Genomic DNA, 16087 nt, shown 5'->3' with positions numbered 1-16087 from the left:
TTACATGGGCTGGGCCACTTTTATACTGTTTATCCACTGGATGGCACTGTGGCAACATAAACTATGGCTATGTTTTGAATAGTATGCATACTGTGCACAGTACACAGAAAACCCAGATGAGCTACTACAGCACAGTGAAGGGAACACTGTATCCCACAATGCACTGCACCTTCCAATGTCGGATTAACTGATATGAATAATGATTTTGAACAATCTCTGACTGTCAAAAATGAAAGCACTTTTACAAAAACATGAATTAAACATACAGATTTAGTTTTGACATAACTGAATATAACGCAACACGCTGAGATCCTGTGACAAGACTGCAATATTTCATTTGTTTTTTCAATGTAACACAACCATTTTAAATATTGCAACATTAAATAATTCAAATGGTTGTATATAGTGTAGAGTCAAAACTGCAGGGTATGCAGTAATAACAAGAGCGAGCTAATATTCCATCTGGAACGTAGCCATAATTCAGAAGTGCGCTAGAATTCCATTTGGAACATAGCCAGAATGTTAAAGTCTGATCGTATTCTATTTGAAACATAGCCAGAATTTGAAAATGTAATTCAAATTCTGGCTATGTTACAAATGGAATATTAGCGCACTTTCAATTTGAAAGTGGGCTAGTATTTAATTTGGAAACATTCAAAACAAAATAGAATTTGAAAGTGCGCTGGTATTCCATTTGAAATGTATACAGAATTTGAAAATGTGCTAGGGAACATAGTCAGCGTTTGAAACTGCGCTATTGTTCCACTTGAACCAGCCAGAATAAAAAAAGCGCTAGTATTCCATTTGAAACAGCCAGAATTTGATATGTTCCAAATTGAATACTAGCGCACTTTTAAATGATGGAACAAAGCCAGATGTATTCCAAATGGAATTAGCGCACTTTGAATTTGAAAGTGAGCTAGTATTCCATTTGGAAAGAATAGAATTTGAAAGTGTATTCCATTTGGAACATCGTCAGCATTTGAAAGTGTGCTAGAATTCAATTTGAAACAAACATATTTTTAAAAAATGCAAGTATTCTATTTGGAACAAACATAATTTGAAAATGAGCTTGGAAAGTCAGAATTTGAAGTTGCGCTAGTACTCCATTTGAAACCATTTTTGTTCGTGAAAGTTAAGATGTTTAACTTCAAAAAAATAAATAAAATAAAAACAAAATTTGATTAAAATGCAAATTAAGCTAAACTAAATTTTGACATATTTTTAAATTGATAAATTTAAGATAATAACGAATTGACATTTATAAATGACATGACTGAAATAAAAGCAACCTAGTCAGAATGCAACCCAGGCTCATTGGAAATACGTGACTCTGCCTACATTTTTGCTACACCCCAATTATGTACCTCCAGGTACGTTTACCTGCACTTTTTGAATGAAACGTCCACCGGAGGCGCTAATTGGTAATATTTTTAGGCTGATCTCATGAAATGGCGTATGTATGACAATTCGTATGCCATTTTGGCGTGCTATAAAGACGCATAATCCCTTTTTAGCGTGTTTATCAACGCCGTTACATTCTATCCACCTACACTTCCCCTACCCCTAAACCTACCCATCTCACACACACACACACACACAGCCCCTAAACCTACCCATCACAAGAAACATTCTGCATTTTTACATTTTCAAAAAAACAATTTAGTATGTTTATAAATCCATTTACCTTGTGGACACACACACACACATTCAGACACATTTTGAACGTGTAACTTAAACCCTTCCCTAAACCTACCTATTCGAGTATTATAAAAAACAGGATATAACAGGCAGATACGACTGCAGGCACAATTTATTCAGAAAGTACAAATATTCCAAGTGTTCCGAGGCCAAACAATTGATTTGTGTGAAGAAAATCCCCAAAAGCGATCAGTAACGTCAAGTCCATCCGCCGAATATTAATAATACATTTCAAATATTGCCGCCGGAAGAAACGTCACATCAGCTTTGACAGCAGTGGCTCTCGTGTGTCTCGTGACCGATCGTGTCATTCCACTTGTGTGTATCATTTGAATTAGAAATATGAATGAATGAGTGTGTGTGTGTGTTCTGTTCGATCTGTGCGATCATCATTTCAACGACTAAAACATCAAGATCAACTCGTATGACTTCAGAAGACTTGGAATGCAACATGAGTTAATACTTTTATACAGTTTTTTGGTCAGTTTTTGCAATAAATACATGTGACTGTACAATTATTCGCCTGTTACGTGTTTTATATTGTTGAGAGTTGGTAGGTTTAGGGTAGGAGTGGAGTTAGTTGCTACAAAATATAAAATTAGGCTATAAATATTCATTCTGAGAGATCAGGTTGGCGCGTGTATGTTTACGCGAAGTCATGATGTCGTGGTGCGCATCTGGGAATGGAGAAAAAATATTACCGCTTAGCGCCTCCGGTGGACATTTCACCCAAAAAGTGCAGGTAAACGTACCTGGAGGTACATATTTCGAGTGTTGCAAAAATGTAGGCAGAGTCACGTATTTCCAATGAACCTGGGTTGCCAGAATAACTGAGAACGTAGTAGCAGGTTATCTGAAATGCACATGCATACTATTTTTTTTTTTTACAAACAGTAGGCAGTGCACATTATATTCTGCACTGTATGCAGAGCTCCATTCCAAACATAGCCAGCTTTCTCAGATATACACTACCTAAACTGAAATGATACTGAAATTGGCATTTCATATAAAATCTTGTTGCTTAATTGACTCTCTGAACGAACAAATAATGACAGACGCAGCGAAGCTTTCAGTGTTCAAAAACCATCATGTGACAAATACACATTCACCCTGATACAGGCCAACAACCCCAAACAAAAGCCGCTTCTGTCAATGTAATGTCCTGTTGAATCAAGTCTCTCGGACGTGTAATTGAGCAGTCCACGTGCACTCAGAATGGGACAGAACACCGCGTCCTGAGAACTGATCAACAGTCTCTTTTTTTGAAGAAGGCCGGGCCACTTGTGCTCCATTTAAATCCCTGAGTTAAAAAAAAAAATAGGCGGAAACATTCAAAACAGAAACCAGTGTGTCCTCCTCTCTGCGGCACATGTCAGTAGCGAGGATGCTGGGAGTGGTAGTTTCTGGGATATAAAGGGGTGTAGTTGGACGAGGGGGGCGTGTAGCGAGACGTGGAGCGCTGGAAGTGGCTGGGAAGGGGCCGAGATTGGGACGAGCTCCACATAGAGCGGCGACTGGATAAAAGAGGGGAGCGGTAGGGCGAGGAAGGGGCGGAGCCTGGGGAATAGTGCGACTCGCTTGCATAACGACGGGCCAGGATGGAGGAGTGAGTTGGTAGGTGGGTGTAAGAATTCGGGTCGACGACGTACGCCCGGACGCCCATGGTCCAGGGACGGTATGGCGTGGTTGACGGTGTCCAGGAGGATGAGGACGATGCGGGGGATGATGGGGCTTCCAGCGAGGGCGGGCTGTTTGGGGCGGACAGCTCGGTGGGTGTTAAGCTGGGTGTGGTGGGCGAAGTGATGGCGGCTGCAGCCGTAAGGACCTCGGTAATTGTCAAAGGCGTGTCGGGAAGGGGCGGGACTGGCGTTCTACTTACTTTAGGCGTGCTGGTCCTCAAGCGGGTCGGCTTTCCCAAGCGGGTCCGGTGCGTCTGCTCTTGGTCAAACTCCAGGTCTTCCAGTTTCTGCGTGAGGGCGAGTTTTTGCTGGATGGCCATGCGGAGGAGAGAGTTTAACGTCTTTTTCTCGTCCTCCGCCGCCGCCAGTTGTCTCTGCATCTCGTCCAGCTGAGACACGTACTCATCACACCTGATCAGAGAGAAAAGAGATACTAGTATTTGGGCTGCACGGTTAAAGCTACACTGTGTGATATTTTCCCCATCTAGCGGTGTAAAGGTATATGACCATCCAGTGAATAAAACGAAATCAGAACTGAGAGGAACAGAAACTATTAACTCCTACGGTGGCCGATTTAGTCCAAGATTAACATGGCAATCCCCCTCTTCACATTCGACACGGTTCCATCGAGTGTTAAAACTCAAAAGACGAAGCTTGAATTTACGGGTATGTCCCTCTTTGGCTAATTTACTTTCAAGATGGAGGAGCAACATGGCGGCCGGCATTCGAACCCCTCACCCGTATGTATTTACAATGGCTTATTATAAACTTACGAGAATACTTTATTTCTTGAAAGAAGTAAATATACATTAATGAGCACATATATTTTTTTCTATAAGAAAGAACTAAGTGTTTTTAGCTAAGAATAAACTAAAACAGTTACACAGTGTAGCTTTAAATGTTAGTATTGAAATATTGTAAAGTATGATTCATTTGGATGAATCAGTTTGTTCGGATGATTAATTTAAATGGATGCAAACAAATGATTCAAAACAAATAAATAAATCAAGTAATCTCTACTTATGTTGTAGCTTCTACTGCGTTTTCTATTTTTATAGGCTATATTTATTTTAACTCTGACCGTTCAAATGTTGTTTAATGTTTTTCATCCTCACAGAAATGCCCTGGAAAAGATGTTATATGATTTAATAGTTATATTAAACTTCAAGGGGACCTATTATGTCCCTTTTTACAAGGTAATATAAGCCTCCAGTGTCCCCAGAATATGTCTGAAGTTTCAGTTCAAAATACCCCACTGATCATTATTACACACTACAAAAAAATGCTTTTCTTACTTAGAAAAGCTATTTTTGTCTTGTTTCTAGTCAAAATATGTAAATATTTTACATTTTTTGCTTAAAATAAGGGGTAAGCTAAATAATATTGTTTTCTGTTTGATTTAAGATTACTTTTCTTACCCTACTGGCAGATTATTTTGAGCAAACTCTCTTAATTTTGAGTAATTTTTTCCCAAAACAAGACAATTACTTTTGCGTATCTAGTAAATACTTCTTGTTTTAAGAATTTTTAAATGTTCAGACTGGAAACAAGACAAAAATACTAAGTAAGAAAAGCATTTTTTTGCAGTGTACCATGTTGTAAATCCTCACTTTGAAGAAAAAACACGCAGTTTTCGTGTATGTACCTTTAAATGCAAATGAGCTGCTGCTCCTGCACTGCCCTATCCAGAAAGGGGCGGAGCCTTTGCCTCTGATACTCTGCCAAAAACTATTTGGTTTTGATTATCATATTGCGGTCACACTCATGTGACATAGCGGTTATTCTTCATCATGAAAGTTCATTATCCGCATGCGTTTTAAAGCCCTATCGGTTTCTTCTGATATTGTTTTCTGAGTGCAAACATCGTGTGGGTATCAAAGTTCCCTTTCACTCATATTGTGCTTAAACTGTCATAAGGTTATGTCAAAAACACGCAAAGTTCACATAAAGAGTTGGTTATGTCTGTGAATGTAAACAGCAGGGAAAGAAAGTGCATGTGTATATTAGATCTGTGTATTAAAGTGACAGCAGCGTAATATACAGTACCTACTGCTGTTAATATGAAACAACAAAAGAAAAACAGAAAACCACTCACTGCGCTTGAGTGTATATCTTTAGTAGCTTTAATAAGAACACATTTCTTACTTGAATGCTGCTGTTAAATGCTCTGGCGAGGAGATGAACATGTTGGACTGTGTACAGCTCACTGAGGGGCGGAGCTAAGCTAATAGGGCAGATTCCATGGGTGTTGTGGGCGGGGCCTATTTCACTGTGACGGCTCATTTTGAGACACTTTTATGGGGAAAATAACAAACTGGATGGATTTTTACCAAAACAGGGTGGTTGTGTACACACTGTGGACACATAAATATGTTCAAAAACAATGTAAAAGTGAATTTTGCATAACAGGTCGCCTTTGAAAAAGATATTTATTTTCTCACCGCGTGGCGAACATGGCTCTGAGGGAAGAGAAGGTGGCCGCATCCTCTTTCAGCGCCTTCAGCTCGTTCCTCAGCTTCATCATGGTCTCCGTCACCATGGTCTTCTCGTTCTCGTATTTACTCTTCAGGTTGGCCAAGGCCCCCTCAGCCGTCTGTGAAACACCAGTGAGCATTGAGTCAAAATCTGACGTGGTCATACTCAATTCTAGTCAAAATTTGAGTCTTTGGGCCGTGATTATGGGGTGTGTTTCAACCGAACCAGGAAAGACCTCAATTGGATAGACCTACAACCAATCAGAGCAACGAAGCAACGCATAACATTAGTTGTCAAATGTCAACAGAACTCCAACTGCACTGTGTTGCCAAGTCTGCGTTTTTTCCCCCCCGAGGGTTGTTTTCCATGTCTGCAGGTTGAAGTGACCTCAATTCTGTGATATATAGACCCTGGAATGGGAATTTTAGCAGGCAACCTTGCCAAAATAACACACATTTAACCCCCCAAATGCCTTTTTTTTCTTCCGGAGAACCCCCCCGAGAGTCTATTGTTTAGGGCTAGTAGTTGGCGGGTTTTGTTGTAAAAACTTGGCAACCCTGTCTGCACGCACGCTGGAATAAACGATCTTTGCCGGTGTTGTAAAAAGAATTTAAGGATACACTGAGTACTTACCCAACATGATCATCATTTCAGAGAGAAATAGAGAAGTTGAATGCATATACAAACAAGCTCTCCGTTTAGGATTTGAACAAATATAATCCAAGCCCCTTTGATGACGTGATGATTACGTTACTGTTGATCATCTGTCCGTCATCGTCTAAAGCCCGCCCTGATGATTTCATTAGTCCGAATAGTTTCTGTTCAGGCATAATTACTCCTCTATGGGTCCAGTCCAGACCGAAGCGCCTGAGCTTAAATGTTGTAAGTGGGGCTGAGTTCGGCTGGCATCCAGGCTATCAAAATCTGGTTCTGCCAACAATATACCGGTATTAATAAACCACCACTGATATAATATAATCACATAAGAAAGGACTGATTCATTGCGACCAATGAAGGTATTTTCTAAAAAAGGATCAATTGGATTTTTCTAACTTGAAAATCCCAGATATAAAATCATGTTCATTTTGATGTATGGGATATATTTACCAAGTAATTGCTTTGATTTAGAAAGCCCACTTTAAGAATAATGGGTAAATATTTTCTCTAAATTCTTAATCATTTTACATGAGCAGTTCATTCAAGTGAACGCGTGTCATTGCAGTAACTAAGAACTCCTGTTTTGCACATAATAATGGATGTAGTAATTACTTTGCTGGCCCATATAGCACAGCACTTTCTCTCTGATGTGGGATCTATAAATCGTAATGTCCATTAATCATCTCTGGCCTGGAAGGGTCATACAACATGCTTTATATCACACAGTGGCCAACAAGGAGAGAGAAATGATGTGTCGTATTGAACAGTCCCTTTCAATCAACATTTCATTTTACTAGCTATTAATCAAACGGCTCAGTCGGGGTGCACCGGTCGGCCTGAAACGTCATGTTTACAATATCGGAACTTTTGCGATATAGAACTAATAGCTAGATTTGCCAACATTAGCCAGATTAGCGGATTTTTGCCAGATTATTTTTTAAAAGGTATTGAGTTTGGCTTGAGGCACTTGTATAAGTGGGAATGAATCAAACCACAAAAGCTGAGGTGGGGTGGAATTGTGGGTCCTTTTAGATCATTTGGGGTGTTTACCAAGACCCTTTAGACTGCTTGTAAAATCGCCTTAAAGCAAACTCTGGTTGGTCATTTAACAACCCAGTCAGATCTATTCCTGTCTAAGTGGACATTTCATAGCTGGAGAAAGTTGCAAAGTGCACTAGACTGTTGATAGTTAAAAACCTTGGTACATTAGGAGGAAGATAGCGACCCCTGTGGGAATGTAGCAGTTTTACCAAGAAGCGATTAAGCTACACAGCAACATTAATGAGACATCAGAATAGGTTGGCTGGAATAATTTGCTAAATGGACCAGATTTTATGCCAATAGTTACAAATCTTGGACTGCTGCAGCCCGAAAGACAGCGACCCATGTGGAAATGTAGCAGTTTTAATAAGAAACGGGGAAGCTAAAAAGCAAGTCTGACTCCCATGGTCCAATACTCTCAGACCTCATGGCAATCAATAGGATGCAGGGTAATAAATCGAGATGATTAGCCTACCTGCTTGTTGGCTTTCAGCACAAGGCGCAAGGTTGCGATCTGCTCCCTCTTTGTGCTCAGGAGGGACTTGAGTTTGAGAATCTCCTCCAAGCAGGCCTCTTTGTCCTTGTCCATCAGCGGGGCGAGCTCGCTGGCGGCCGCTCTCTGGCGGGACAGCTGGAGTGAGCGATCCACCGCCTTCTGCAAATGCTTGATCTGGTCGCGGATGATGGCGTTGAGGTGGTGGATGTTGCTGGGTTCGCGGCGGAGATCGGACCCCGTGGCCGATTCTGGAGCTGGGGACGAGGATGATGACGAGGAAGAGGCACTAACGACGGGCGAACCCAGTGGTGTCCGGACCGGGCTCTGCTCAGCAGTGAGAGGTTCTTTGGATGGCGAGTCCGACGGGCTACGTGACTCTGCGGATGTTGCGGCGTTAATCGCCGCTAAGCGGCGTGCGAGCCTCGGGGTCAAAAGCACCCGATGGTCGTCCTTGAGGCCAGCGGTGGAAATGCGCGTCGGGGTCCTGCCCTGCCGGTAGTAGTCCAGCGTAACGCGGTTGGGTGTCTCGTTGTTGCACAGGCAGACGTGGTGGTAAAGTTGCGCTAACTCCTCGCTAAATGTCGCCAGCTCATCTTGGGCGGTTCCCAGAATGCCGTGTGTCTCTAAGGCCGTGTTATTGGCTGCCTGCAGCTCGCGTTCCAGATTGACCGCCTTCTCCCGGCCATCCCTGCAGCTGCGCTCCAGCTTCACCACTTGCAGCTCCAGTGCCTGCATCTGCGCCTTGCCCTGCTCCTCCGCCCGCGCTCTTGCCTCCACGCACTCGTTATATCTATCCTTCACCTCCTTAAGCTCCGCCTTCAGTCCGACCACCTCCGTCACGGCCACCCTGTACTTGCACTGCAGCAGCTCCAGACTCGGCCCCTCCTGGCCGCCAGGGAAGCCCGTCGTCTCTTCTTCGTCCTCCTCTTCCTCCTTGTTTTCTTTGCTGCTGCGCTGGCGGCGGAGTTTTCGGAAGCGTTCGCCCAAGCGACTGGCCCTCTCGTGCTGCTCATTCAACGCCCCCTGCGTGTGACGGAGCAAAGCCTGAGATTCTTGCAAGCTGCTGAGCAAAGATGCTTTCTCTCGTTCCACCTGCAGCACATAAACAAACCAACTATAGACTTTATCTACAGGTTAGGCCGGGTTATACTGTTGAGTGTGTTTTAAATGGAATTAAAAAGGAAATAATTGGTTTTGTTTAACTCTAAAACAATTTTCGAGTTGCATTGTGGTAAAAATAGCTACAGGTACATCATCATCGTAGAACGCAAACAAAGTGGCCCATTGTCTAAATATAAAATAGATTTTTTTTTTTTAAATAACGTAGATCTTTCGTGGGTTTTCTACTAAATCTCAGTAAGAGACATTATTTATGTTATTAAGCTGTACAAGTCTTAACACCAGGGGATCCCTTTAGGCTAAATATGCAAATGCGGCATTATCCAATAAATATGCATTCAATTTCCTGAAAAGAAATCTGAACATTGGATAAAGCCAGTTTTAAAATTCTTGTTTCATTTTAAATTAACCTTTTATTGCTCCAGAATGGAGTGATCTTTTTTAATATAAATATTCAAATTAATCTCATGTGCATTCAATAATGGTTCATTCCAGTCATGATCATATTCATGAGTTGAACGGCACCACAATGTTGTAATTACGGATTTGGATTTTCTTTGAGCCTTGTTTTTCTAATGGTGGATACTGACAGTGGATGCAGCTTCTGTAGTCGATGGTAAATTTGTTTAAAATGTAAAACTAGCCAAGTTGCATGTATAAAATATGATCGTATTGTACAATTATGATACATAACAATTCAGTTGGGCAGCAGCCTTAATAAATTAAATAAAAAAACACACCGGATGCACATTATTTATTCATAATTTTGTAGAATTAGGAGTTAAAAAACTGCAGATTTTGTAGAAAGGGTACGTCGGCATCTTGCTCTGACTAAAGTGATTCGTCATAATTACTACGTTCCAACCCATAAATATGAACTTGCTAGCAGGACTTGAATCTTGGAAAAAATTGCTTTTGAATGAGAATTTCCAGGACAAATCTGAGCACATATTGAGAGCTCAGGAGACAAGTGTGGGATTACTGGGGTCTTTGTCTCAGGAAAAAACATTTGTGAAGGAGCAAAGCTCCATTCATCACTATCTAAAAGAAATGTGGAGATATTAAAAAGATCTCATTTGTAACATTTATCTGCTATAATCTACTGGAATAGTGATATTTAAACCAGAAAGTGTTCCCTATGGCCATTTGTAACATTGAATTTAAGTGCACAGTTAAGACATATTCAATGTTTGGAGCATTGTAGATATTCAAACATGGATAGGAAGTTCATATGTACAGTATATGACTCAAATGAACTTGCACTATTGGAACAGTGATCTCTGGTGACGGGAAGGATATAAATAAGCCAGTAGCATGGCCCATTAGTGCGTATGGGGGTCTCATATTTCATCCCACGACACTGCAGTATCCCGCTGTAAACAGAACAACGCCTAAACCAATGCAGCACTACATGAGCATGAAAGATTAGTTTAAAAACATCTAATCAGACATGTATAAAATAAATATTAAATTGTAATATAAAGCTTTGCTATATAAAAGTGAATGTATGGTATAATGCATGGACGTTGGACGCAAGTAAAAAGTGGGTGGGTCCACTCACTCAGAATTTTTTTTTACTGGAGTAACATTAAATGCCATTTACATTAGATACAAATATACTGGCGTTTACTAAACGATTGATTGGGCCAGACAAAATTAAGGAAATCACTGGGCTATTTACTGTGGCTATAGTGTAGGGGTAAGACGCATGTCATTAAGTTTTCACGCAAATTGTTTCGAATCCGCCTTTTGCACACTCGTTCAACTCCCTTTTCCCATCACATATCAGATCGAAAAGGCATTTATTTTCAATAAAAATTGATAAAATATTAAAAAAGTGGAAATAATGCATCTGACATGTTTAATAATGTGTTTTTCGGTTAGGGGTGTGTGAACAGACGTGCTGAATTAGAGACGATAAAAGTGAGTGGGTCCAACATCATTGGTCGTAAAAAGTGGGTGGGTCTTGTCCCACATGTGACACATGCCCCGCCCCTTCACACTGACCTGCTGAATCTGCTGTCTGAGTTTCAGGATCTCAGGGCCATTAAGTTCACTGAAGAGGTCAGGAGTCAAAATTTCACTCTTCCTCAAACCCGAAGACCTGAAATCTCCGTTCAGTCGGTTCAGCACCGAACCCGCCGCGCCCTGAAGCAGATGCCCATTGCACCTGCCACCGTCTTCACTGCTGGGCGATGTGGCGGCAGTCGGGGTTGCACTGCCACTAGGAGGCGCTGAGCTCAAGGCGATCAGATGGGCACAGCCTGAGCTGAAAGCCGTGTCACACACGGTTAGATGTTGTGCTAATTCCTTGCGCAAAGTGTTCTTCTGTTCTCGCTCACTTTTCAGAGCATCCAAAGCCTCCTCCAATTGGCTCTCGGAGATGTCCTTCAGGCGCAGCGCATCTTCTAATTGGCTGTTGAGCAGGGCTGTCTCCTCCTCCAGAACTTTGATTTCATGCTTCAGGCCTTCATACTCCACCTGAAAGAATGAAGAATAACCATTCGCTTTGATTCTGCACTGTAAAAAATGTTTTAAATAATAAGTTACCTGGTTGTCTTAATTTTGAGTTCAATTCTTAACTACTAAGTACTAACATTGTAATTAATCATTTGATACAATGCACCTATTGTGTACATACATGTTTTTACATTGTACTTACATTTTTAAAAATACCTGCGTGTAATTACATCTGTAATTCATTTCTGCAAATTTGTAATTACACTGTTGATACTTCCCTTACACCTAACTCTACCCTAAACTCAGAGGTGTAATGGTAAAAAAGAGGTGGGTAAACTATTAATTCTGGGTGACTGCATCGTGGTCACGGTAAGGTGGGCCACTGCCTACCGGTGTATGCAGCAATCTCACGGCAATTCGTCCTAATTTTACGAAGTGGCTAATATGAGCACATATAAGAGAAAACACTAGAACATATTCACATTAAACAAGCTGGAATCAAAGAATTTTACTTTTGTCTTAAAAAATTACTCAAGCCGACTAATCGATTATCAAAATAGTTGTCGATTACAGTTTTTGCCAATTGCTAATGAGGCAGGTGCAGATTAACGACAGAAGGATGAATTTGGTGCCACATATTTTAATTTGAAGAAAACTGTAATTAACAGAAGAAAGACAATATAAGTTGCACTGTAGTTTCCACAAGTTTATAGCCTAATGGCTGCCGACATTAACAGACGATTTTGCTAAACTAAAAAAACAATAAAACCAAAAATGTTCCATTTGAACACAAAATACACTGCATCATTACAGCTTTTTTTACAGGGTTTCGACATGCTCTCTAAAGTAAACCAGCTGCCTGTGATTAATTATTATCACAACAATGTCCAGAGTGCCTCTTTGTCCACTTGAAAAGTGATTGAAAACTGTCACAAGCTGATGTACTACAAATGGATAATTATGTCATTTTGAAAATTGCCGGATATCCATTTTTGAATCTTGGTTGTGTGTCGTTCATGAATGATTCGTTCATTTTGAACGAATCTTTAATATGACTCGGGACTTGTCTCAGATATTGATTCATTCATTCACTCATTCATTTAATGAGCCGAAGAGAACGCATGTTACGCCTCTCTTCATCAGACTGCACTGGTTGCCAATGGCTGCTCGCATCAAATTCAAGGCTCTAGTTCTCGCCTACAAAACAACCACTGGCTCTGCACCAATATACCTAAACTCACTTGTTCAGACTTACACACCCTCCAGAAGCTTGCGTTCTGCGAATGAGCGGCGCCTCGTGGTTCCTTCCCAAAGAGGCATGAAATCGCTCTCACGGACATTTTCCTGGACCGTTCCCACCTGGTGGAATGACCTGCCGATCTCAATTCGTGCTGCCGAGTCTGTAGCCATTCTTAAAAAACATCTTAAGACACATCTTTTCCAATTGCACTTTTCCTATTGCACTTGACCAATACAGAATAGCACTTACTGATCATATCTACGTCTCTCATCCGGATTTGTGCCTTCAGGCGGGTGTGTTGCATAGTTATCATAACTATCAAAATCCAGTGTTCTGTATTTTGCGTACGTGAGTTTTTGTTGTAGATGGCTATTGCTGCGCGTTTAGCTAGAATACAAAACCAACCCATTGGGCCACTGAATCTGCATTAACGACAACAGCTGGGGCAACAGCCTTAGTCCTAATGGGTTGTTATCTTAGCTATCCAAATCCAGTGTTCTGTATTTTCCGTACGTGAGTATTTGTTGTAGCTGGCTATATATAAAAAAAAGAAAGAAAAAAAGTTGTGTACTGTGCTAATTAATTGAGATTTCTTACAGCTCTTACAAGTTGTTGGCCTTGTTTGTTTCGTTGCTTCTATTGCTCTACCCTTTTTTGTAAGTCGCTTTGGATAAAAGCGTCTGCTAAATGATTAAATGTAAATGTAAATGTCATTCATTTTGTGTTGACCGCGCATGCGCATTACACAACATATGGGTTCTGATCGCTCTGATTCTGAATCGACAGGTGAGATCCGAGTCTTTTGTTCTTCCTGTCAGTCCCATAGAGACGGAAAGAGAAAAGATTTTCATTTTGCTGAACGAGACTCAAAGATCCGAGTCAGTAAAATGATCCGAACTTCCCGCTACTCTCACTGACAGTTGCAGCACAATATGAAAGACTTTGTCTAACTGTACAACAAACAACCAATGAAAATGAACAATATGAAACTAAAACGACATAAGCTTAATTTAAAATGGCTTAAGAACTGTAGGCTATTTAGAGGTGGATAAACTCAATTTAGTGGTGGATAAACGCACTTTGGAGGTGGGTAAACGCTATTTCCGAATTTTGGGAGGTGCGTAAACTGCATTTACGTTCGTTTAGCTTCCACTACATCCCTGCCTAAACTTAACCACACCGGTCCCTAAGTCTACCCGTATCCCACCTTAATATCAGCAAAAGTGCTTTGCAATACAATTTAAACTCAGTAAGTGCATTGCACTTTTTTTTTTTTTGATGTAAGTACATAGTACTTAAGGTCACCTAACATTAAATTTAATAACATTTTTGAAAAAGTTAAATAAAATAAAAAATAAAAACGTTTAGCTGTTGTACCAAAATTGGTGCTGTCAAATTGTTTGTGGTATTGGAACCGACTACTGTAATTTTGGTACGGTGACATCCCTAGTGTGTGTGTTTACCTGGTTCTGCTTAAGCGTGGAGACCAGCTTCTGCAGCGAGATGTTCTCTTCCTCCAGCTCGGTGTAGTCTTGCAGTAATCTGGCCTCTCTGAATTTATACTCTCTGATCTCCTCTCTCATCCGGCTTCTCTGCAGCTCTAACATCTCATTACTCTGAGAGACAGAGAAAAAGAGAGTTTAAAAAAGGCAGACCTGTCAAAATCGCGAGCACACGTTCACGGGGATACATCTGCAATGTCAAACCCGTAATTGATTAATGCTGCTTACTAAAGGGACAGTTCACCCCAAAATGAAAATGTGATGTTTATCTGCTGACCCCCGGGGCATCCGAGATGTAGGTGTGTTTATTTCTTCAGGAGAACACAAATGAAGATTTTTAACTCAACTGTTGCTCGTATAATGCGCGTCAATGGGGTGTATTTCTATGAGAAAAAACACAGAGACATACAAATCCATATTAAACCCTGACTCTCGTGACGACACATTGATGTCTGAAGACACGAAAATGATCGGTTTCTGTGAGAAACACAACAGTATTTGTTATTTTTTACCTCACATCAGACGAATCTCTTCTAGTATTCCCAATGCCATTACTTCCGCCGAAGAAGGTAAAAAAAAACATAAGCCGCGTTTCCACCACAGGAACTTTACCCAGGAACATTGGGTGGTACTCGGTGTGTTTAGACCGCAGGAACCAGGGTCTAAATGAAGTTCCGGGTAAATATTTCCCCCTCCAAACGGCCCTGCTCGGGGTAGTACTTTTTCAAAGTTCAGGAACTTTCGAGGGCGGGGCGCTGAACATGCTGATTGGTTGAGCTCACGCAGCATTTTATTTCAACCGGCATTTTTAAAAGTCTTTTGTGAGGTTCGTTCTGCGTTCAGTAAATATCAGTCTTGCTCTCTGTCTGGTGGCGCGCGGTCGTCTCAGCCATCTCACGTTCAATGTCCGTAATAGCTGATAATAATATACATTGTCATTTTAAATCTAGCTTTACAAGCTTTCTGAATATGCTGCTGAATCTGCATATTAGTGCTCTTTTCTGTCGTTGTTAATTACCTCTTTAGTAAACCTATACATAACCAGCAAAAGCAGCACAGCTTGAATCTCTTCCATACTCATTATTCATTTTTTTACAGTCTATAGCCCCGTTTCCACCAAAATTACCCGGAACAATTTGTACCAGGAACTTTTTTACAGGAACTTTTCTCCCCCCAGACCTGCAGCTGTCTGCGTTTCCACCGCGATAAAGTTCCGAGAAGATTAGGCAGATTAGTCCGGTGATGTAGGACTGCGCGCGACTGCTCCTCCAAGTCAGTGACGGACAGTAATCATTTTTAAGTGTACCGATTGAAAGATTTAGTGAACTGTTTACATGAGACATTATCTAAACCGATCTGGTGTTTACATGTGATGACTTTCATTCGCAGTCATTTTGTCACATGCAGTTTGTCTGCCGCACCAAAAATGTCGCCGCTGTTTTCTCCAGCAGCTGGAGTGTGTTAACTGTAGCCATAGCAACTCTTAACGCCCACCAGGACTAATACAGCATTATTTATAGCTATTTGTTGTAAAGTGTAATAATCATCTCAGAAAAAAAAAATCTTCTGTCAGGCGCAGTTAAAGTAAAAATTGCCTGGGGCAATATACGCTGTGTCATTATTCCAACATTATCTTCATAACTTACGAAATAAAAAGTTTACCCCTAAGAAAAATGTACTTTCCTCTCTTGTCAACATGAGCGCGGCGCGCGCTGTC

At 41.0% G+C, this 16087-nt stretch overlaps 1 protein-coding gene across 3 annotated transcripts in view; it reads right to left on the bottom strand.

Annotated features, from left to right (window-relative positions):
* LOC137048752 (protein bicaudal D homolog 1-like) overlaps positions 1-16087 on the bottom strand; it is a 44980-nt gene that overhangs the window by 8735 nt on the left and 20158 nt on the right. For 2 of the 3 annotated variants that reach the window (XM_067427018.1, XM_067427019.1), the window contains exons 3-7: positions 14332-14484; positions 11176-11649; positions 8029-9141; positions 5822-5973; positions 3581-3791 (exon numbers count right to left, since the gene is read on the bottom strand). In XM_067427018.1, the coding sequence (XP_067283119.1) occupies positions 3581-3791; positions 5822-5973; positions 8029-9141; positions 11176-11649; positions 14332-14484 (2103 nt within the window). Of the gene's footprint in view, positions 1-2494; positions 3792-5821; positions 5974-8028; positions 9142-11175; positions 11650-14331; positions 14485-16087 lie in introns of those variants that run through there. The other variant, XM_067427017.1, reaches the window with a different exon arrangement.

Source organism: Pseudorasbora parva, chromosome 20 (assembly GCF_024679245.1).
Source record: "Pseudorasbora parva isolate DD20220531a chromosome 20, ASM2467924v1, whole genome shotgun sequence".
NCBI lineage: Eukaryota > Metazoa > Chordata > Actinopteri > Cypriniformes > Gobionidae > Pseudorasbora > Pseudorasbora parva.
The sequence above is the reverse complement of the archived record's forward strand: the minus strand, read 5'-3'. Positions and strand labels throughout refer to the sequence as shown.